The sequence below is a fragment of the Jaculus jaculus genome, chromosome 1, assembly GCF_020740685.1.
Source record: "Jaculus jaculus isolate mJacJac1 chromosome 1, mJacJac1.mat.Y.cur, whole genome shotgun sequence".
Lineage (NCBI taxonomy): Eukaryota > Metazoa > Chordata > Mammalia > Rodentia > Dipodidae > Jaculus > Jaculus jaculus.
In genome coordinates this window covers 287,525,983-287,550,097 of record NC_059102.1, presented here as the reverse complement: position 1 = coordinate 287,550,097, position 24,115 = coordinate 287,525,983, and the positions used below count along the sequence as shown (strand labels likewise).

General features: G+C 35.9%; 1 protein-coding gene across 4 annotated transcripts in view; it reads right to left on the bottom strand.

Moving 5' to 3' along the window:
- Window positions 1–24,115, bottom strand: part of Brinp3 (BMP/retinoic acid inducible neural specific 3) — a 461,904-nt gene that overhangs the window by 415,997 nt on the left and 21,792 nt on the right. For all 4 annotated transcript variants that reach the window (XM_004659507.3, XM_045142019.1, XM_045142018.1 and 1 more), the window contains exon 2: window positions 20,662–20,947. In XM_004659507.3, coding sequence (XP_004659564.1) covers window positions 20,662–20,897 — 236 coding nt within the window. In that variant the 5' untranslated portion in view covers window positions 20,898–20,947. The remainder of the gene's footprint in view (window positions 1–20,661; window positions 20,948–24,115) is intronic.

Sequence of the window (24,115 nt, the reverse complement as noted above, 5' to 3'; positions counted from 1 at the left end):
TTGCTTTTCATATAATGCTCAGTCTTTGAAAGACTGCATTTTTACTATGGCAAATTTTATAAATGTTAATTGAGTGCTTATTTAAATCTAATTTTCTCATGTTGTGGAATAATAGTAGGTTGTGTCTTTAAGATAAGACAGCATAAAAAGACATAGCACAACAGAGCCTTTGTTAATTCCAAGATGACAGGAAAGGCACTTTAATTAGTGAGATGCTAATATCTATTTAGGTGTCCAGACATGTAAATCACTCATTAAAAAAGGACAAGGAAATTCTGACCAAGCCATTGTCTTTTCTTCTTTCAATTCTTTTTTTTTTTTTAAAGGAAGAAAATAGGTATTTTGAATATGTATGGAAAAGAAACATATGTTTAAAAACAGTGAGTTCAGATTCCCAAATCTTCATACTCAGTAGTACTTGGTGGTATAATTATTGCCCTAACAACAAACAAACATTCACATACATAAACTACTTTGAAATGTTGTAGAATCCGTCTTTATCATTCCCAGTGAAAACATGCAGAAAATGTTTAAAAGCTATTTAATGATAGTTTTTATAAAGATATTTGTTTTGGGAGCTGGAGAGGTGGCTCAGCAGTAAAGGCACTTACCTGCAAAGCCTGATGACCTGGCTTTGATTCCCCTGTACCCACATAAAACCAGAGGCACAAAGTGGCACTGCATCTAGAGTTCATTTCCAGTAGCTAGAGGCCTGTGTGCCCATTCCTGCTCTATCTACCTTTCTCTTCTGTCCCTCTCTCAAATAAATAAATAAAATGTGTTTTAAAAATTATGTCTCTGTATTTGGTTATTACCAAATCAAATAGTTTATTGATACTTTCCAAATGTCTTCATATACAAAATAGCTTGATATTACATGAATCTGTAATGTTTTGTGGAAATCTATAAAGGGGAAACGTAAAATAATATACACACATCTTTGTAAAAACTTTTTAAATAACTCTCACTAAACATCTAAATATTACTATATTACTTTAGTTTACTCAGAAAGTTCTATGAACAAACATTACAACTTCACTGCTAAAATATTTTATCTGAGCCAAATTAATGTTACTGTACAATTATTACAACCAAAAGAAATTTATAAAATTTTCATTTTACAAATAATACTGGGAAAGTTTAAAAATTGATAGGAAAAGTAATGTCAAAATGATATAAAACTTGCTCCTTCTAACACAATGTAGGATGAATAAACTCTACAATAACTCAAAAATATTCAGTGTAAAGTTTCAACTTTAATTTGGAAATAAAATACGAAGATTTTTATTATATTCTTATACAAACATATTTTTAAAATAAAATGAGTAATATCTTAAGCACAACCTTAAAACTAATATTCAGAAGATGATTATTTAATCAAATCTATTAAAGGACACTCTTAATTATTTTTACACATAAAGGTAAAATCAATATAATAATATAATTATAGCATCTTTCCTTACATGCAATAAGCAACATAACCTGAATAACTTTTTCTGTTTAAAGTCCATTCATGATGACTTCTGGCCAAGATGGCCACTGCCTAGGTGCTCTGCAAATCCCCGGGAAGAAAAGGCAAGAAATTAAGGGTGTTCTGGGTCTTCTTGTCAGTGGGGGGCTCAGAAGGGGAGAAAACAGGGAAACGTGGATCCCCTTGCAGGTGGGTAGACGATCCAATTTACCAAATAGCTGTTGCGCCCTCCTGCCATCCCACACCTATCCTGTGCCCTGTCACTGTCGGGCGCCACGTCCCACGGGGCCCCACCGCCATCAGGCACCCTGCCACCTTCCCTCCCGTCCTGCGCCTGGTAGCCCTCCTGCACACGGTCCTGCGCATCATCCTGCATCCCACCGCTGACCCGTCTGTGCCCCACCACCGTCCCTCGCACGGTCCTGAGCCCCTTCCCGCAGCCCCTGAAGTCCCAGTACCACTGCTGCCATGGCCTGTCCTACACCACACTGCCACTCCCCAGTGTTGTGCCCGGCAGGGGGGCACCGCCACTGCAGACGTTTAAACTGCTCTGCACATTTGCCCACATTACTGTTCCTGCTGCTGCACATTCAGTGAGAACAGTCCCACAGGAACTACCACAAAAACCCAGACAGTGTCTTTGGCTTGCATCACTTCAGGTGCCTTTCTGGGATCCCAACCAGAGTTTCCGCTGCTTCAGGGCTTTGTACCCCAGTCCTCCTCCAAGCTCAAACATAGGCACCTTTGGCATATTACCAGGTAACTTTGGGGCCCCTGTCAGGCAGTAGTAGATAGGCGGCTCTGGCAAGTGGGAGCCAAAACCCAGGCTGCTTGATAACTGCCCCAGGCAGCCTCAGATTCCCTTTGCACTAGAGCACACGCTGATCCACGCACCTACATGCCCATACACTGTCATGGGCAGACCACAGTGCAAAAGAAATAACATGAAAAATCAAATGCAAGAAAATTCAGGTAGATCACCCAGTCCTACAATGAATAATACATCTAACCAAACCACAGAAGAATCATCAGGATCAGAACATCCAATTGAAGCTATAAGCAATGCAACCCTGACCAACCTACTGATAGAACTTGCAGGAGAGCAACAAAGGACTGATAATCATGTGGATGCTACCATCACTAAGCTAGAAAAAATTAATGACATTGGAAGGATTTCAAAGATAATTAAGGGATTTGAGGGAGAGTGAAAAAAAAAAAGAGGACCTTAAAAATCAGCTGGCCACACTAAATGAAGACATAAAGAAATGCAAGGATGAATTCCAAGAATCATCAAGAAAATCAGAAAATGATATGAAATGGGAGCTTGACAGAGCAATGGAAAGGATACATAGAAAAGTAGTAGAAAATGCAAACATAATTGGACAAGTCCAAAACTCTCTAGAGGCTCTCAAGAATAGAGTCAGAGAAGTGGAAGATAGAAACTCAGATCTGGAACACAAGATAGAAAAAAGAGTTCGAAAGTTCAAAAACTTCAGTAAGTTCAAAAGTTCCTGCAAACAGAACATGAGGGAATTGTGGGATACACTTAAACAACCTAATATCAGAATCATTGGAATACCAGAAGGAGAAGAAATTCAGACCAAAGGCATGGAAAATTTATTTAACAAAATAATTGAAGAAAACTTCCCCAGTCTCTTAAAAGAAAGGCCCATCAAGATACAAGAAACTGGGCTGGAGAGATGGCTTAGTGGTTAAGCGCTTGCCTGTGAAGCCTAAGGACCCCGGTTTGAGGCTCGGTTCCCCAGGTCCCACGTTAGCCAGATGCACAAGGGGGCGCACGCATCCAGAGTTCGTTTGCAGAGGCTGGAAGCCCTGGCACGCCCATTCTCTCTCTCTCCCTCTATCTGTCTTTCTCTCCGTGTCTGTCACTCTCAAATAAATAAATAAATATTTAAAAAAAAAAAAAGATACAAGAAGCTAACAGAACTCCAAACAGACTGGACCAAAGGAGAAACTCTCCAAGATATATTGTCATTAAGACTCTAAACATTGACACCAAAGAGAAAATACTAAAAGCAGCTAGGGAAAAACAGCTTTCAAAGGTAACCCCATCAGAATTACTTCAGACTTCTCAATGGAAACCCTGAAAGCTAGAAAGGCCTGGAGTGAAACATTCCAAAGTCTAAGAACCTATGGATTGCAACCCAAACTACTCTACCCGGCAAAAGTATCCCTCATAAAAGATGGTGAAAGAAAAACTTTCCATGACAAAACTCAGCTTTACAATTATATGAACACAAAACCAAACCTACAGAGAGTATTTCAGGAAATTCTCTACAAAGAAGAAACAAATAAACAAACTCAAATGCCTACAAGAAGGAGACCACAACACCCAAATCCAGAGTAGGCAAAAAAAGACTTCAAAGCCCGTGAAAACACCAACACACATCTACCATCACAATATGGCAAGGATCAAATCAAATCTCACAGTCATTACCCTAAATATTAATGGCCTTAATTCACCCATCAAGAGATACAAGCTGACAAGATGGATCAAAATTTAGACCCCACAATCTGTTGCCTTCAAGAAACCCACCTCACCACTAAAGACAGACACCTCCTCAGGGTAAAGGGGTGGAAGACAATATTCCAAGCAAATGGGAATAATAAACAAGCAGGTGAAGCTATATTAATCTCAGATAAAATAGACTTCAAACCAAAAATAATCAAAAAAGACAAAGAAGGCCACTTCCTACTTACCAAGGAAATGATCTGTCAAGAGGATATTACAATGATAAATCTGTATGCACCAAACACAGGGACACCACAGTTCATAAAACAAAACCTACTGGACAATAAAACAGAAATAACCACCAACACCATAATAGCTGGGGACTTCAACACACCATTATCAGTAATAGACAGGTCAGCCAAACAGAAGCTCAACAGGGAAGTAAGAGAGCTCAACAAAACCATAGATCACTTAGACCTAACGGACATCTACAGAACTTTCCTCCACAAATCCACAAACTACACATTCTTCTCAGTAGCCCATGGAACATTCTCTAAAATAGACCATATACTGGGTCACAAAGACTGCCTCCACATATTTAGGAAAATTGACATAATTCCCTGGATGATACCAGATCACAATGCTATATTGCTAGAAATCAACAACAAAAGACCCACCAAAGATGCTAACAGCACCTGGAAACTAAACAGCACACTCTTAAACAATAATTGGATAGTGGATGAAATAAAAAAGGAAATTGCAAAATTCCTGGAATTGAATGACAATGAGAACACATCATACCAAAACTTATGGGACACAATGAAGGTGGTCCTCAGGAGAAAATTTACGGCACTCAATGCCTTCATAAAAAAGACAGAAAGATCCCAAATCAATATCCTAACCATTCACCTAAAGGCACTTGAAAAACAAGAAAAATCCAACCCAAAGACCGCCAGAAGGAAATAAATAATTAAAATCAGAGAAGAAGTTAAGGAATTGGAAACCAAGGTAACAATTAAGACAACTGACAAAACAAAGATCTGGTTCTTTGAAAAAATAAACAAGATTGACAAACCCATGGCCAATTTGATCAAGCAAAAAAAGAAGAGGCTTCAAATTAACAAAATTCAAAATTAAAAAGGAGAGATCACAACAGACATAATGAAATCGAGTGAATCATCAGGACTTACTTCAAAAACCACTACTCTACAAAACTGGATAACGTGGAGGAGATAGATAAAATCCTGGACACATATCATCTATCAAAGCTAAACTCAGAGCAGATTAATCACCTCAATGAACCCATCACACTCATGGAGATTGAAAAAGTAATAAAAAAACCTCCCCAAAAAGAAGAGTCCAGGACCAGATGGCTTCTCAGCTGAATTTTATCAAACCTTCATGGAAGAAATCAAACCAATGTTCCTTAAACTGTGTCACACAATTGAAGAACAGGGAAAGCTACCTAACTACTTTTATGAAGCTAGAAACACTGTAATTCCAAAACCAGGCAGAGATGCCACAAGAAAAGAAAACTACCAGCCTATTTCCCTAATGAACTGATATGCAAAGATCCTGAACAAAATCCTCACAAAGTGAATCCAAAAACACCTCAAAAGCATCATCCACCTTGACCAAGTGGGATTCATCCCCGGAACACAGGGTGGTTCAACTTAAGGAAATCTGTCAATGTAATACACCACATAAACAAGGTTAAACATTAAAAACCTCATGATCATTTCAATAGATGCAGAAAGGCCTTTGACAAGATACAACATCACTTCATGATCAAAACATTGGAGAGAAATGGCATATCTTAACATAATAAAGGCAATATACAAAGCTCCGAAGGCCCAAATAATACTTAATGGAGAGAGACTGGAGGAATTCCCATTAAAATCAGGAATAAGACAGGGTTGTCCTCTCTCACCTCTGCTTTTTAGAGTAGTTTGGGTTGGAATCCATAGGTTCTTAGACTTTGGAGAGTTTTACTCCAGGCTCTTCTAGCTTTCAGGCTTTCCATTGAGAAGTCTGAAGTAATTCTGATGGGGTTACCTTTGAAAGCTGTTTTTCCCTAGCTGTTTTTTTTCTGGAAGTCCTAGCTCAAGCAATAAGAAACAAGAAGGAAATAAAGGGGGTAAAATATGGAAAGGAAGAAGTTAAGTTAGCTCTATTTCCTGATGACATGATTGTATAAGTAAGATACCCGAGAGACTCCATCACAAAACTCCTGAAGCTGATTAACTCCTATAGCAAAGTAGCAGGATGCAAAATCAATGCACAAAAATCAGTAGCATTTTTATATGCAAATGACAAAGATACAGAGAAAGAAGTAAGGGGCATAGGCCCATTTTCAATAGCAATAAAAAAAAAAAAATACCTTGGAATAATGTTAACCAAGGCAGTGAAAGATCTATACAATGAAAACATAAAAACACTCCAAAAGGAAATTGAGGATTCTTGAGAAAATGGAACAACCTCCCATGCCCTGGACAGGTAGAATTAACATTGTGAAGATGACAAAACTACCAAAGGCAATATATAGATTTAATGCAATTCCAATGAAAATCCCCACAGTGTTCTTCACAGACATAGAAAAAATGTTCTGAAATTTCATATGGAAAGGCAGAATGCTTCACATATCCAAACATATCCTCAGCAAAAGAAATACCTCTGGTGGCATCACCATACCTGATCTAAAGCTATTTATAAAGCCATAGTAATAAAAACAACATGGTACTGGCATAAAAACAGGAGTATAGACCAATGGAATAGACTTGAGGATCCAGACTTTGGGTCAAGCAACTATAGCTACTTGATATTGGACAAAGGCCCAGACAATATAGGCTGGTAAAAAGACAGCATTTTCAACAAATGGTGCTGGACAAACTGAATAACCACATGCAGGAAACTCAAACTTGATCCACACATTTCTCCATGCACTACACTCAAATCCAAATGGCTCAAAGACATCAATATAAGACCAGAAACACGAAGACTACTGGAAGAAAATTTAGGAAGTACTTTCCATGATATAGGAATGGCAAAGGTCTTCCTGAACAAAAGCCCAGTAGCTCACGATCTTAAATAATCACTCAATCAATGGGATCATATGAAACTGAAGAGTTTCTTTATAGACAAGCATACAATAAGCAAAGCCAATAAAATACCCACATAATGGGAGAAAATATTTGCGGGTTGCCCAACTGATAAAGGCCTTATATCTAGAATCTACAAAGAACTCAAAAATCTAAACAGTAAGGAGTCAAACACCCCACTCACAAAATGGGGCAAAGAAATGAACAGGCAATTCTCAGAGGAAGAAATACAGATGGCAAACACACATTTAAGAAAATGTTCAGCATCCCTAATCACCAGAGGAATGCAAATTAAAACAACTATGAGATTCCACCTTACCCCAATAAGAATGGCAAACATCAAAAAATCAAACAAAAATAAATGCTGGCGAGGATGTGGAGAAGCAGGAACACTTATCCACTGTTGGTGGGAATGTAGGATGGTAAAACCACTTTGGAAAGCAATATGGAGACTCCTGAAAAAGCTAACTATACAGATACCAACAGACCCAGTTATTCCCTTACTGGGCATCTGCCCTAAAACCTTCAAACCACAGGCCAGAGAGATTTGCACAAACATGTTTGTTGTGGCTCAATTCGTAATAGCTAAGAGCTGGAATCAACCCAGATGTCCATCACTAGAAGAATAGATAACTTATGATGTGGTATATCTACACAATGGAATTCTATACAGCAGTAAGAATAAAGGATACAAAGAAATTTGAGAAAAAATGGTTGAACCTGGAACAGATCATTCTCAGTGAACTTACCCAATCACAGAAAAAAAATCACCAGATAGTCTCACTCATCTATAGCACCTAACCTGAATCTACCCAAGATACCTTACATACCAAGCAAGCATTTCATGGACTAGACACTAGGAGCAATGGGGAAGGAGGGAAGGGCATCAAATGGGTTGGAAACACTAATCTAGACCCAAACGGCAAGGGTACCATAAAATTTTACTTCCTAAACGGTAGACCAAATGGCTGAACCTTCTCTAGGCCCTTACAGGAAACACCTAAACCACAAGACACTGGAAAGGGTGGGATCAAGTCTAACCTAAATCCTCTACATCTTCCCTCCCTCCCTCTCCCTCTCCCTCTCTCTCACTTCTCTAACTCCTATATATTAGTTACATTTTACCCTCATTTTCTTAGGGGGCAATGACCTGTAACTCCCAGTACCAGCATGGGGCTATCACCCACAATGAGCTTTTGATTATAGAAACCTACAAGGTTTCCTAAAAGAATGACAGATTTCTGTCAGAGTACTTGATGACCCACCAAAGGTTAGAGGTAAGACCCTATTGCTGAAGACACCATATGCAGCTGACACATAAAATGGAACGGCATGTCTGGAAGCCAGGAGAGAGTCAGTCCCCAGATAGTCAGCATGTCTAGTGCCAGAAGGTGCTACATGGGAGACTAGGGGAAATGACCAATATATGTCCAAGTAACTCATGGTCTAACCTAAATAGCAGCAAATAACCTGTTGTGATGCCCACACAAGTGCAATAGTGGCACACAGCCATGGTGGGGAACCAACTGCTCTTGATTTGGCTAACTGATCCCCTCAGTGGTACAAGATCCATAGCTGGAACTGGGAACCAAGTCAGAACCATATTCAAACATAGCCCACTCTCCAATATCAAGTTATCATTAATCATGGGGTACAAGAGGACCTACACCTATTAAACTCTCTATAAAAAAAGTAAGGGTTATCTTCTCTGACCTGGTGCTAACTTACTCTCCATTGGAGAATCTGCTTCTCTTTTTCAGATAGATGCATATCCTAAGGAGAGAGCCACTCCATCTTATCTCAAAAGGGCCCTGACTGAAACTAAAGAAAATTGACTAAACAAGCAAGGGTGCTGTTTTCCTGATGAACCGGATACCAGCACAAGGGGGAAGGAGACCAACACAGAGAAAAATCAATGCCTACCAAATCAGAGAGTCAGAGCCCCAGAGGCCCCCATCACCTCATCACTGAAGCAGACCAAAAATGAACCCAGCATGGCTCTGGGAAATTTTATGGAAGAGGGGGCTGAAAGAATGTCAGAGCCACATGTTGGGTCATGATATACAGAGACATTTATCATACCAATAACTGTGGGCTAACTCCACAATGCATGACCCATATACCTCAACAAGGAGGGGCCAATGGGGAGGGGGTAGGTCATGGATGAGCCTAATAATGGTACCAAACTGCCTGTACTTACACAATAGAAAACTAATTAAAAAAATTAAAAAAAATTAAAAAGTCCATTCATGATGGTTGTGGTGGCACACATGGGTAGTATATTGATGAAAAGGTACAGGCAGGAGGATCAGGAGTTCAAGGCCAGCCTGGGCTACACATTTGTTCTGATTGTGGTGGCACTTGCCTTTAATTCCAACACTTGGGAGGCAGAGGCATCCTGAGCTAGAGTGAGATCCTATCTGGAAAAACAAACAAATAAATAAAGTCTATTCAAGGGCTGGAGAGATGGATCAGTTGTTAAAACCATTTATTTGCTATGCCTGAGGGTTTAATTCCTCAGTGCTCATATAAAGCCAGATGCATAAAGTGGCACATGTGTCTGGCACACCCATTCTCTTTCTCTATGTCTGCAGAGAGATAAATTAATTTTTAAAAAATGGGCTGGAGTGATGGCTTAGCGGTTAAGTGCTTGCCTGTGAAGCCTAAGGACCACGGTTCAAGGCTCGGTTCCCCAGGTCCCACATTATCCAGATCCACAAGGGGGCGCACGCATCTGGAGTTCACTTGCAGAGGCTGGAAGCCCTGGTGCGCCCATTCTCTCTCTCTCCTTCTATGTGTCTTTCTCTCTGTGTCTGTCGCTCTCAAATAAATAAATAAAAAAAAAAATTAAAAATGCTTTATTGATGTTTATTTTAAATATCCATTCAATTACTCTCACACTGACAAGCACAAACACAAAGAAACCAAGGCATATTTCTAAAGGGTTCTTTCTTACAGTTTATTTATTAGCTTTAAAGTTTGTATTGTAGAAAACGGCCCAGTAATACAACTTGCTAGCATTAGGACCATAGATACAATGACTGAAGAGTGAGCATAAGATGTCATTAGACACAGAAAAAAAAAAAAAAAAAAACTCAAAGAGGATTTTTTAAGGTCAAAATTGTGATTACAAATTTCTGCTCTGTAATCACCTTTATCATCAGTTCTGTTCAGTTCCACATTTTAACAACAGCCACAAGTATGAGTATATTACTAGTGTAGAAATTACTGTTCAAATTCAAGTAGTTATTTGAAAAACATGTTCTTATATGTATGCATTTGTGACATTATTTATATTTTATGTTACAAAATGGCTTTTCTGAAATTAGTTTATTATCTCAAAACTCTAAAATTGATATTTTATTATTTTCCAACTGAAAATATTTAGTAATAGCTGGAAAATACTGAAAGCTTGGTTCATATGAATATCCAAATTGTGAGTTAAGATTAAACAGTAAAATCAAGTATATGGTAGAAACACAATGATACACTGATAAAATTGTTGAAGAGAGGTATTCAAATAATTTTAGTTACTTAAATTGTAAAACTACTATCTAGGATATTCTTTGCCACTGCATTGTAAAGAAATTTTACAAACTAATGGACTGATGTAGAGTAATTTGATCAAGTAAGTAAATCGATTCCATCAGACTATTGAGTGTGAATTATAAGAATTGAGTAACAGAATAGAGTTGGACTGGTCAGGGAGAGAGAAGTAATGAAATTATATACAAACATACATGAAGACAGGAAATTTAGAAGTGATAGTATTATTATTATTACTATAGAATCAACATAAGATACTTACAAAAACTACAGTCAAATGCAGACATAAAGAACCAGAGATGACTTTTGTTTAAATCTTTTAATTTTTTTTTAATATTAGTTATATGCACAGTGTGTATACAGCCATGTTGGTACCATTGTTAGCCTCCTCCCTGCCCTCTCCCCTCCCAAAGGACCCTCCCTGTTGGGGAATGTGGGTCTTGCATTTTGGGGATAGCCATCAGTTATGGGGAAGAGGCAATGTCTCTGTGCATAATGTCCCAACATGTGGCTGTAACAATCTTTCTGCCCCCTCTTCCACAAATTTCTCTGAGCCATGTTGAGTTCGTTTTAGGTCTACTTCAGTGATGAGGTCTTGGGAGCCATTGTGTCTCTGGATATCTGGTTTGGTAGGAGTTGTGTGTTTTCTGTGTCTGTCTCCTACCCCCCCACCACCACCTGTGCTGGTACCAATTTCACTAAGAAAGCATCTCTCTTGCTTATTTCTCTAATTACTCTCTGGTTTCAGCTGGGGCCCTGGTGAGGTAGGATGGTCTGATTTTCTCTTGTCTATTTGTTATAATATGTTTACACTTACTTTTGGTTTAGGAACAGTGACTTTTACATTTTAGAAGATATTGAGAGGTGAACTAAATCTTTAATTTCATAAACAGGGATGCTACAGTCTAAGAAGTGCGTTATAAATGGAGTTTACACAACTATTGTCAGTCAACAGAAGAAAGGACAAAACTAAGCCACCTTGCATAGAATTAAAGTAGATATTTCAATGGAATAGCCTCAGCTATTACAGAAGTCAGATCCCAATGTAAAGCTGATGCTCTGAGTGTGTAAGGAACAGGCTTTCTCAGGGAATATAAAGGAGAGAAGATTAAAACAAAACACATAGAGCCAAAAGATGGAAAAATCCTGCTTTTAAATCACTCACATTTAAGAGGGATAAGCAGGTTTTTTAAATGGAAGATATTCAGGTATATGAGAGTAAAACCAAAACCAGTCTAATTATCATTTAATGTAATCTGAATGTTCTTTGAAATAAAATATTTTATTGGCCTCAAATGCACAGCAATCCTTCTACCTCTGCCTCCCAAATGCTGGGATTAAAGATGTGCACCACCACACCTAGCTCAATTTCTTAAATTTACATTATTTAATTTGTGACAAGTTAAAAATGGTATATTGGAGCTGGAGAGATGGCTTAGTGGTTAAGCGCTTGCTGTGAAGCCTAAGGACCCCGGTTCAAGGCTCGGTTCCCCAGGTCCCACGTTAACCAGATGCACAAGGGGGCGCACGCGTCTGGAGTTCGTTTGCAGGGGCTGGAGGCCCTGGTGCGCCCATTCTCTCTCTCTCCCTCTATCTGTCTTTCTCTCTGTGTCTGTCGTTCTCAAATAAATAAATAAATAAATTTTAAAAAATTGGTATATTGAAGTTTTATGTGACAATAACGTTTGATTGTATTTACCTTAAAAGATCGAATTGTGTAGTATGTTATTCATCGGCTGGTATTTTGTGCCTTCAGAGAGAGTTAATCATCAATTTACCTTTTATATAAGGTTTGGCTTTGTTTCAGGTGACATTAGTTTGTATAACCTCCTCCAACAATAGAGTCTGTTTAACATACTGATAGTCACAGCTTGAAAAATTTATATTTGTTGTTGTAACTATACTTACAATTTCCCCAAAGTCACCCTTTATTTCAGATTTTATATTTCCACCCATTTCAGAGAGAAAAGTACTCATGTTTGTACATGTGTCAGAAATAAAATGCCATGATGCTTTTTTAGAAATAATGGTTAAAACTATAGTTATTTATTTATTTTCTTTATTTGAGACACAGAGAGAGTGTGGGAAAGAGAGAGAGAGAGAGAGAGAGAGAGAGAGAGAGAGAGAGAATGAGCACACCAGGGGCTTCAGCCATGCAAACTAACTCCAGATGCATATGCCATCTTCTGCATCTGGCTTACATGGGTCCTGCAGAATCAAACCTGTATCTTTTGTTTCTTTTCAGGCAAGCACCTGAGCTGCTAAGCAATCTTTGCAGCCCACACAATGTCTTTTCATATGTAAACGGTTGCTTTAAAAGTATGCAATAACATAAACTTAGATTTTTCTAAATTTCTATGTTATAAATGTATATTTATATTTTAAAATATTTTATATATTTATTTGTTTGTGAGAGAGAAATAGAGAGAGGGAGGAAGAGGCAGGTACACAGAGATAATGGGCATGCCAGGACCTCCAGCTTCTGCAAACAATCTCCAGATGCATGCATCACCTTGTGCTTAAGTGGGTACTGGGGAATTGGACATAGGTCCTTAGGTTTCACAGGCAAGTGCTTTAACTGCTAAGCCATCTCTCCAGACCCCACATATTTATTTTTATAATATTTTCTTCAATCTTTAAACTAACCCATACTCTATTTATAGACTCAAGAGTTAAAATAACCAGTGTGTGCCATGTGAAATATAGTTTCATCCAAGATAAGTATTTAACAGCCCCATGTAATTCCACAAGTCACAATTTTACACATACGTGTAGTAATTTAGTATTGCTTTTCTTATTTCTTTTATTTTATTTGCATTACTTTTCTATCTTAACCAACTCTTTTCTGTTTTCAAACTATTATTTTCATCATCTTTGCTTGTTTCTACAGATGTTACAATTCCATACAATCTTAGAGATTTCCAACATTCCTGTGTCTTTCAAGTTTATGAACATGTGCTTAACATTTGGGCACATGTGCATTAATAGATACTAGATGAAAACTGATAAACTTTTCTTTTTAAAAAATATTTTATTTTTATTTACTTATTTATTTGATAGAGAAAAAGGGAGAAAGAGAGAGAGAATGGGTGTGCCAAGGCCTCCAGCCACTGCAAACGAACTCCATATGTGTGTTCTACCTTGTGCATTTGCCTAATATAAGTCCTTGGGAATCAAACCTGGGCCCTTTGGCTTTGCAGGCAAACTCCTTAATGGCTGAGCAATACCTCCATGCCATGATAAACTTTTCTATTGGATTTCAAGATTTTATATATATGTCTATGTAAATTTTTCCTTTCTTACTTATGTAATATGTATATATGTATGTTTCCTTTCTTACTTATGTAAGCAGGATTTCCCTATTGTTGCTATTATTGCTTCACACTAGAGGTAAACTATGCTAGTAGAGTTTTATTTTATTTATGACATGTGGAATAAACAACATTGTCAATACCTACATTTTGTTGAGAATCACAGAGAATGGGTTACTTTTATCCACTCACAGTTTGGTTTGCTGGAGGTATATGGGTGGTATTTTGGATTTAATTATCATTGCATGGATGAAATATAATTTCTGTGATGTTTTTCTTACTAACACCAGAACTAGATGGTCCATGCAAATTTACACTAACAGCATTCATGGGTTTCCACATTTGTTCCTGTGTTATTTTTGAATGTCCTTGTCATCAATTTTGATACTTATATTTTCCTGTTTAACAAATAAAAGGAATACTATAACCCTAAATGGACCTGGTTAATAATTGAAAAGGAGAAGCTAAATACATAACACATAATTATAATGCTAAATACGTCACAAACATTGCCTGGGGAATATTTCTTGGGCAACTCTTTACCATTTAATCCTTGTGACCTATCGTCAACAAACATAGAGACAAGGGGGTTTACATTTGTGTTCCTAATACAAAGCAGGATCTGTAGCAAAGAGAGGTTAACATCATTTGTGTGAGGAGCCACACTGCTTGTCTATTTGAAGCTCTTGCTGGTAAGGATCATAAACGTCTCTAATGAATGTAAGCAAATGGCACCCTTGTGTGGACTGTTAAACCAAGTCTGTCATGAGTATTAAGATGTTTGCTGATGTCTGAATCATACAGCTATCAACCTTCTGCCCACCTCATCCTGCAACTGGGTACAAACCTTAATTTTCACTATTGTCATCAGCTACCATTTCTCTTTCTATAAAGGTTTATAGAACAAAATTTTGTTTGTTGTGAAGTTTGGGAAGATGTTGTTATAGGCATTAAAAAGCACTGAAGTGAAGGAGGGAAGAATACAGAGCTCCTGACTAAGAGGAGCAAGAAGAGGGGCTTCTACAACTGGAAAAGGCCCATGTGTAGGGAACTTAAAAGTGCTTATATTGGGGATGGTTATTTAGAAGTTCTTTTTAAAGATAGAATCTCCATAGTTTTTATTTAAAGTCTATAAAATCCTATATAAAGCTCTTTAATATTATAGTCAACATTTTATTATTTATGGCATCAGTAAATGCTTGCTCTAAGGCACAATTCTGGTGAAGAATAATTGTGTATATTCTGTTACATACAAAATCATCTCAAAACTTGGATTCCAAATCAAACTTTTCTTTCCCCTAGTAACTGAAAGCAGAGATAGTAGGAAGGACTGATTACTGACCCAAACAAACATAAATACATGATAAATTAAATACATGATAAATTAGTGCAGTGAATGTGTTTCTCAAATATTGGGCTAGTTCCTGCCTAAGAGGGAGCCAGTTATTCGGGGCTCCTTATATCCTTTTATTATAATTGTAATGAAATGTACATTAAATACAAATTCTCATTTATGTCTACATATATGTGCAACATGTATGTTTTTATTTTTACCGCTTTCTTGTTTTGTAGAAATATTATTTAAAACATTTTAGTATTTATTAATTTAGTATATTAAAAGTACAATAAATGAGATGTTATAGTAAACATATATGTAAAGAACAAGCAATAAATAAAATGTTAGTTGTATACAAATTAAATTTTAAGTACAAAAGTGTAATGAAGTATATACCACTCATAAAACTGAACATTTCTATGCAGAGTAGTAAGGTTTAAAAGTTGGCTTACAAATTATAAATGAATTAACCTACTTAACTTGAGAACAGTAGCATTTTGATTAAAGTCTTATAATATTTATTTAGTTATTTTTTATTTTGACACTTTATTTATTTATTTTATTATTATTTTATTTATTTTTATTTTGACACTTTCATGCATGCAAGGTTGACCCTTCTTCCCCTTCTTCTCCTTCCCCCTCCTACTAAAACCTTACTTCTCATTAGATCCACATACTAATTTCATGAATTGTTCTTTGTGTTTTCTTTTTCTTTGACCAGCTGAGTTTAGTTAGGGTTGTTTACGTGATTATAGAAGGGAGGCCAGTCACTGTAGAATGGACAGCCCACCAGTTGCCAAAGCAGTAAAGGACATGACTCTTCCTAACCCAGCAGTTATCCATCCCCACTACTTACTCTGGCTGTATGAAGCCTCACAGACTCCACTGTCATTAATAATGACATATTGTCAGACTCAGACTGCTAGGAGTTTCTGAGTGCAGCAGACTTATCTTGTACAGATGACAGCATCCTGTAACACCAGTTCTCATCCTTCCTCTATTAGATTCTTTCCACCCTTTTTCCTTGAAGTTCCCTGAGTCCAAAGGACATCATCATAGTAATCTTCCCCATTGCCTTAGAAAATCTCTCTCATTCTCTTTCTTAAAACATCTTGTTTCCCCCTCCTCATAAATCACAACAATTTTGACTTTGTTCCTACTCATTGCCTTATTTGTCTTTAGGCATATTAATTTAAAATACTAATTTAATTCTGCTTGAATGGGTATGCTATTTCCTTCACTGTTGCCCTTCTATTTTAGAGATGCAGCTGTGATGCTACATGGCTTTATTTTCATGTTAATGTCAGCATACCTGAATTGATCACTATTTTTGTTCATATCATGCTCATAATCTTCAACAAATCCATAGGTTCCCCAATATCAAAACACACTTTAATAATTATTCTTCTAGAGATAATATTTTTGCCTTCCTCTGTAAATTTTTATTTCATATAAAATTAGAGTAAAGAACTTGGTGTGAGGAAGGTATCCTATTTATGCTTTTACCCCATGGTTACTCATATTTAAGAAATCTTTGTCCAGAAAGCAATTTCTCACAATTAAGTACTGTCACATATGAATATATATATATATATATATATATATATATATATATATATATATATATGTGTGTGTGTGTGTGTGTGTGTGTGTGTGTTCTGAATATTTTCTAGGTTTTTAAGCTATCTTATTCATTTCAAGTATTTTTTGGCTTTATAACAATCAAAGCTTTAGTAGAACCCTTCCAAATAGTCTGTATCAAAACAAAAATTCATCTGCTTTAAAATAACTAATAAAATGATATAAAGCTATTCTCATGTAAATAGTTGGCTTTATTGACATTAAAACTCAGGAACAAAAATTTCCAGTTCATATTCATTAATGGTTTAGCTAGTGTTTGTTTTCAAATTACAATCATGCATAATGCAGAACATTTATTGTCATTGATCCCTATCCTAACTAACTTAAGTTTAGAACACTTTTTTAAAACCCTATGAGAAAACAAGATAGTATTGGGATAGACTTAAGAGGTAAAGTCTGACTGCAGAATGCAAAATAATTGTAGTAATATACATCTGCAATATACTTGTCATTTGTTTGCATATATATGTGTGTGTGTGTGTGTGTGTGTGTGTGTGTGTGTGTGTGTGTGTGTGTAGCTTAAGAAAAATAGAAGAAGTTTGGGAAAAAATAATATATTTGTCTTTTTTGTCACTGAATATGAACATGGAGACTTAATTATATTAAATATTTTCTTTCATGTGAAGAAAACTTACTAAGGGTATGAAAATGGAACCCATAATGCAGTTGAACTACTGCAAAGTTTGTTTCAGTGAAATGATCCCCTGTCCTAGGTCCCACAAATTACTGGAGGGATGAGGACTTGACCAACCAGAAGGAAATCAGGCACACTCTGCCATGTTCAAACACACACTGGTTCCTATCTGTCAACAAATCCTGGTTATGCCTGCCCTATGCTTCAGTGGCCAACATTTCTCTCAGAATAGCTTATTTCATAATTTCCAGTGGCATTTTAAATGCTCCATTCACTAGTTATATAATCAATCTATAGATAAGAGGAAACAGTGATTCAAATCTTAATTTTGTCTGGGGAAATGGCTCAGTGATTAAAGACAATTGCTTGCAAATCTAATGGCCTGGGTTCAATTTCCAGGTGCACTTGTAAAACCAGGTTCACAAAGTGATCCATGCAACTGGAGTTCATTTGCAGTGGCAAGAAGCCCTGCTGTGCCAAATGCTAAGTCTCTCTTTCTCTCTCTCTCTCCCTCCCTTCTTCTCTCTCCCCTCCCTCCCTCGTTCTCTCTCTTCCTTCCTCCCCTGAAAAACTATATAAAACTACTTTTTTAATTCTGCTATTAACATGTGATTAACAATAGTTGTACCAACAATTCATTATATGTCTTCCAGTTCAGTGAAACACCAATAACTCAGCATCTCGGCATTTTACAGCTTCAACAGTAAGATGTAAATGTATTTTACATACTTTAATTTTTAAAAATGTGGACCTAAGCTCTTTTATTTGACAAAATGTACCTTTTTGAAACAGATGAAAATGAATAATGTTATCCCTATCTCTGATACCAGTGATGTGTAATCATTGTGAAGTTTCTGTTCAGTATGTACAGGAAAAATGTGTTTCAGGAAACAAATATGAAAAGAAGAAAGACAACTCAAAATATGACCTAATTATTTTAAAGGCTTAATATGTTTTGACATCAGATCTGATGGTGTTTAGAAGCTGTGGCAGTGTAATATGTCAAGTGAAGGAATTTATAACAGTAGTAATAAGCCCTAGCAGAAGCTGATTCATCACATTAGCTACGTTTCTCAAAAAAAAAAAAAAAATCAAATACTTAAGATGGCAATGCATTAATTCTCCACCTATTTCTTAAATATTTGCTAATTCAATATTTGTATTTTATTGCAAATATTTCTCTAAAATATCTCTTTGATGATAAATAAAATATGAAAATAAAAAAACAGAAAGGAATTTGAATTTCTAGATTTGAGTTTCTCTAGATTCTCAAATATAAAATTAATTCCTTGAGTAATTCTTTTTATCTATTCTATTGTAAACAAAGACAGAACTTAAGAAATTCAAGTTGTACCAATCAAATACCTCTCCTAATCAACACTATACATTCCTAGTGAATATGACACACTATTAATTTGATATAACTACCATTGATTATATCATTGGGAGAAAGGTTTAGAAGCTTTTACGAATAATTATCTGGTTCACAAGGAGAAAAGGATGTCTTAATCCTTTCTTCATACACTTAATAGACAAACATGTTTGTTCAAACCACAAAGGTAAAGACATAGGAATGATTACGAGCATAGATAATAAACATTTTAAGAATCAATTCCGTAAAGATCAAGTAGTATATATATATATATATATATATATATATATATATATATATATATATGCCTTGCAAGTGATATCAAAGCATTTTTTATTGTCTTTCAATACTTTACAATGTCTCTTTATTATCCCAGAACCTCTAGAATATGGAGGTTTGTATGCCGTATGCTGCTCATACCTGAATGAATGATAAACCAAATCACTACAGTTACACAAATGACTACAACCCAGGTCTCTTGAGAAGGACTCCAACTCACCTCATACTTCCAGATAGGGACTCTACACATCATGAAAGTGTGCTCTCATCTCACTCAGAATATTAAAAATACTCATGCAGAATTCAAATATAAGACACTCACATAATTTTAAATTCACTCAGTTAGTGAAGAAAATCTAGCTAAACATACAAACACATCTCAAAATGAATGAACCAGAATTATAACATCTGTTTCTGCTGAATTTAGACAAAAAAAAAAAAACACCCTAATATTTCATTTAGGAATTTAGACTAACGGGCCTTGAATGTTTTTAGCTATGATAGTGTTTTGTGTGGAGTTTCTTAATTTAATAAAGCACTACACTAGCTAGAATATGTTCCGCTTACTCAGTATCTCCTGTGATCTTCAGTGCCAGACAGGATTTGGACATTTCTTATAATGCTGTATTCTCCATACAGACCTGAAACACAGTGCCCTCTGCTGCACAAACCACATATAATAAAATATTTGTATGACGATATCTGCACAATCTCAAATACAAATATATATATAATAACAACTGCTTCTTTATAAATGCTGATGTAGTAACTGGAATGGCAACCTTTCAGCACTGAGAAACAATCCAGCAATAACCGCATTAAACATACGGTATAGATCAATACAGCCTAATTCAGTCAGGTGGCCACTTGTATGCTCCTCTGTTTAATGGGTTCAATAGGCTTTGGGGGAGCAGGAAACATTTATTTGTTTCAATATAAGGCTTCTTTTGTACAGTTTACTTAGATCTAAAATATAAAGGAGTAATAAAAGTTAAAAGTCATGTATCTTAGATACTTTCTTTGCTGTGGTGTTAGCTAGAATGCCCTCTTTGTCTGATATTACTTTTTCTTCATTCCATTGTGCCTCCCCCCACCACAGCTTTTTAACGTCTAATTGCATTTCAAGAAAAATAGAATGAATTGGCAAAATTCCTCAATGAATTAGAGAATTTATTTTCCCAATTAGCCTGAGACAAGTAACATAGCCAGGTAAGAGGAAAAATGACTCAAGAACCATCATTTTTTAATATCTTGTTTTAATAATGAATTCAGCCTCAATGAACTTTAAGTCAGTATACCATTCTCAAACTTGGGAGAAATATACAAGTGATTACCTATTTATTCTCATACTACATCATACCCACAAAAATATTCTAAGATAAAAAGAAATTAACACTGTGGCATATAACCATGATAATCCTGAAACTCTCCCTTGAGGAAACCATTACACACAGACCATGAGAATGATATCTCTATACCTCCTGCCCACTTGCTTCATACCTGTATATCTTGTATCTTGTGCTAAATCCCTGACGGCTTCTGTCCACAAAATCTGTGTATTCTTGTGAGCGATGAAAGGGTCCCTTGTCAGAGAGAAGCCAGTCGAAAGGGCTTGTGGCATGCTGATCAGAGACAGCAGCAACCGCTAAAACCCAGCAATGAAGACTCAGGGCTATCCACTCCCATAGAGCCATCAGAGAGAACAATTCAGCACCAGCTCTGCTCCGCCATATCATGCTTCCTCTGGGCGTTTAGAGCCGTCATTCTTTTAGCTTTCCCTCAACACCTAGACAAAATACACAAGTAATTAGTTAGCTCTGCCATGGGTCTTTTCCATCAGTCAAGGTGCTGAGATGGCAAACTTCTTTCATTTCAGTCTAAAGTTATTGCTTGAAATCAAAACAAAATGACTTATTTTTTAAGAGATATGTATCTTTTATATCTCATGTCCATATTTCCATGATAACAGATTATAAGAGGTTGTATTGTAACAATGCCAGGCAATGAAGCATTCCTGAAATCTATGAGCAAGGCTGAGAGGTTTCAGTTAAATTTAATTCTTCCCTTTAAGTGATGTATAAAATTGTATACCATCAAATTTATGTCTAAATATTCAACCACATATCAATTTTAACATTAACATGAACATTAATTATTAAATTTAGCTATTTATATATAATCTCTTATTTTATGGTTACATTGAGAAGTACATTTGACATGAATTAAAGTTATTCATTCATATAGTTTCTCTATAAGGTAGATAAATTAAACATAAAACTAGTACACTAAAAATGCAGTAATATATATGTGTGTGTGTGTGTGTGTGTGTGTGTGTGTGTTTGTGTGTGTGTGTAATCAATCAGCTTATACAGATGATAGATTACATAAATAGAAAGACAGATAGATAGATGTGGGAAAGAAAATAAAGAAGAAGAATCATTTGCCCAGAAATCTTTTCATTATTATCTTAATGAAGCTGCTTCTTTTAGTAATTGTATAACAATCACAATAAACTACTTCTCTAAGCTTTAGAAGATTTAGGTATGTGTGTGTCTTCCATTATAGAAACTTGAAAATACATCAAATGCATGTATAAACTAAGCAAGACAGAATATTCAGAATCTTTAATATTAAAAGAATTACAATATTACCAAACATAACTATAATAATAGAGGTAGAGTTCCAAAGTAGTATGGTGTAAATAAATAGATATAAAACTGATGGTACAATGGAAAACTGCTACAGAAAACATTCTAGAAACATTTGCATTTAAAATTTCTATTCTCATCATTTAAAAAGGGTTATATTCATAACATACATCAGTAGCAATATATTCTATTTTGTCACATTTTAGTGTGAGATTTCTAGCCATCAAATCATAAAAAGTAAAATTTACAACATTGAGTAAAATATGTTACAATAGCTAGCATATCTTCAATATTCAGATAATAATATTGATGTTATTGATTCTCCATATCCATTTTAACTTAATTCTAAATCATTGGGATATGTGTCATATGCTATAAATATGTTGCAACTATTGATTATCTCAAATTAGTGGTGTTGTCTGAATCACGTGGATCCTTAGTTGCACTATCTTCCCCACTAAAATTTACAAGAACTATATTCACAAAGTTTAGTACCTATCCCAATAATATAAATTATTCCACTATAGTTATTAAGGAATGATGTGTTCGTTAATAATATAGATAGTCTTACATGCAAAAACATTTAAAAATATTTTTTCAAGAAATCTAAGAAAGTATAATAGCAGGACTTAAGATCATATGCTAGGGGATTCTGATCTTTTGTTATTTTGTAAACATAACAGCCAAATGCATCAACTCATGAGTTCCAAATCTGCTACGGAAAAGAAATTTTTACATGCTGTTTTTCTTATATGGAAACTGTATCAAAGTTATTTATTTATTTATCTATTTTGGATTAGGATTTTACTCTAGCCTAGGCTGATATAGAATTCACTATGTACTCTCAGGGTAGCCTCAAACACACAGTGGTCCTCCTACTTCTGCATCCCAAGTTCTGAAATTAAAAGCATGTGTAACCATACCCAACTCTATATCAAAGTTTCTATAGTTCATTTTCATAAGTTAAAAGTGTTTCTTGGATGTTGAAAAGATGACTCAGTGGTTAAATACACATTCTTACAAAATCTACTAGCCTGGCATGAATTCCCAGCCACCCACGTAAGGTGTACTCAAAAAGCAATGCAAGGGCTTAGTGGCTAAGGCACTTGCCTACAAAGTCTAAGGACCTAGGTTTGATTCCCCAGAACCCACATAGAGCAGATGCACAAGATGACACATATGTCTGGAATATGTTTGCAGTGACTATAATGACTATCATGCCCATTCCTCCTCTCGCTCTAAATAAAAAATATATATTTTTTTTAACAAAGCAAGGTGTGGTGGTGCATACCTTTAATCCTAACACTGGGGAGGCAGAGGTAGGAGTATTGCAGTGAGTTTGAGGCAATCCTGAGAGTACAAAATGAATTCCTAGTCAGTCTGGACTAGAGTGAGACCCTATATAGACTTTTTTTTATAAGCAGTATAAGTGTCTTATGCTAATTTTCAGCCAACCAGAGTTCCTGGAGAATGTCCCCCAACAAACATGTGCAAGTAATTAATTAAAAATATTGAATAAAAAAGAATGTTTCTTGTATCTTATATGTAATGGTATAGTATAATTCCCGAGGGATCGACAAATATCACTCATCTTTATCAAGCACATGCATTTTTATTCACTAAGACATTTGCATTTAAACTAACAAAATGTTATCTTTATTACTAATGTTATGTACATTTTTAATTTCTCTAGTAATTATTTAATTTATAAAATAATAATAAATTATTCAGATGTTTTAAAGAGATATCAAATATCTAATATTAAAGAAAATAAATTTCAATTGAGTAAATTTAATATTCATACTATCAACATAGAGCTTTCAGATTTATAAACATACTTGTGGTAAGGCTGTTGAAAATTTATGAAAAAGAACTACCTGTGTTCAAACCTCAGCTTGTCTGCCCAAATCATCTGTGGCCCAAGCAAGTTGCTAATATATATATATTTTTTTAATATTTTATTTATTTATTTGAGAGCGACAGACACAGAGAGAAAGACAGATAGAGGGAGAGAGAGAGAGAATGGGCGTGCCAGGGCCTCCAGCCTCTGCAAACGAACTCCAGACGCGTGCACCCCCTTGTGCATCTGGCTAACGTGGGACCTGGGGAACCGAGCCTCGAACCGGGGTCCTTAGGCTTCACAGGCGAGCGCTTAACCACTAAGCCATCTCTCCAGCCCAAGTTGCTAATATTTTATCCCTTAATTTCTTCACTCAGCTATGATAAAGGACCACACTATCAGTCTGTTATAAAAAGCATACTCCAGTGGAACACTCAGGAGATATAGATTTTTGCTAGGAAATTTT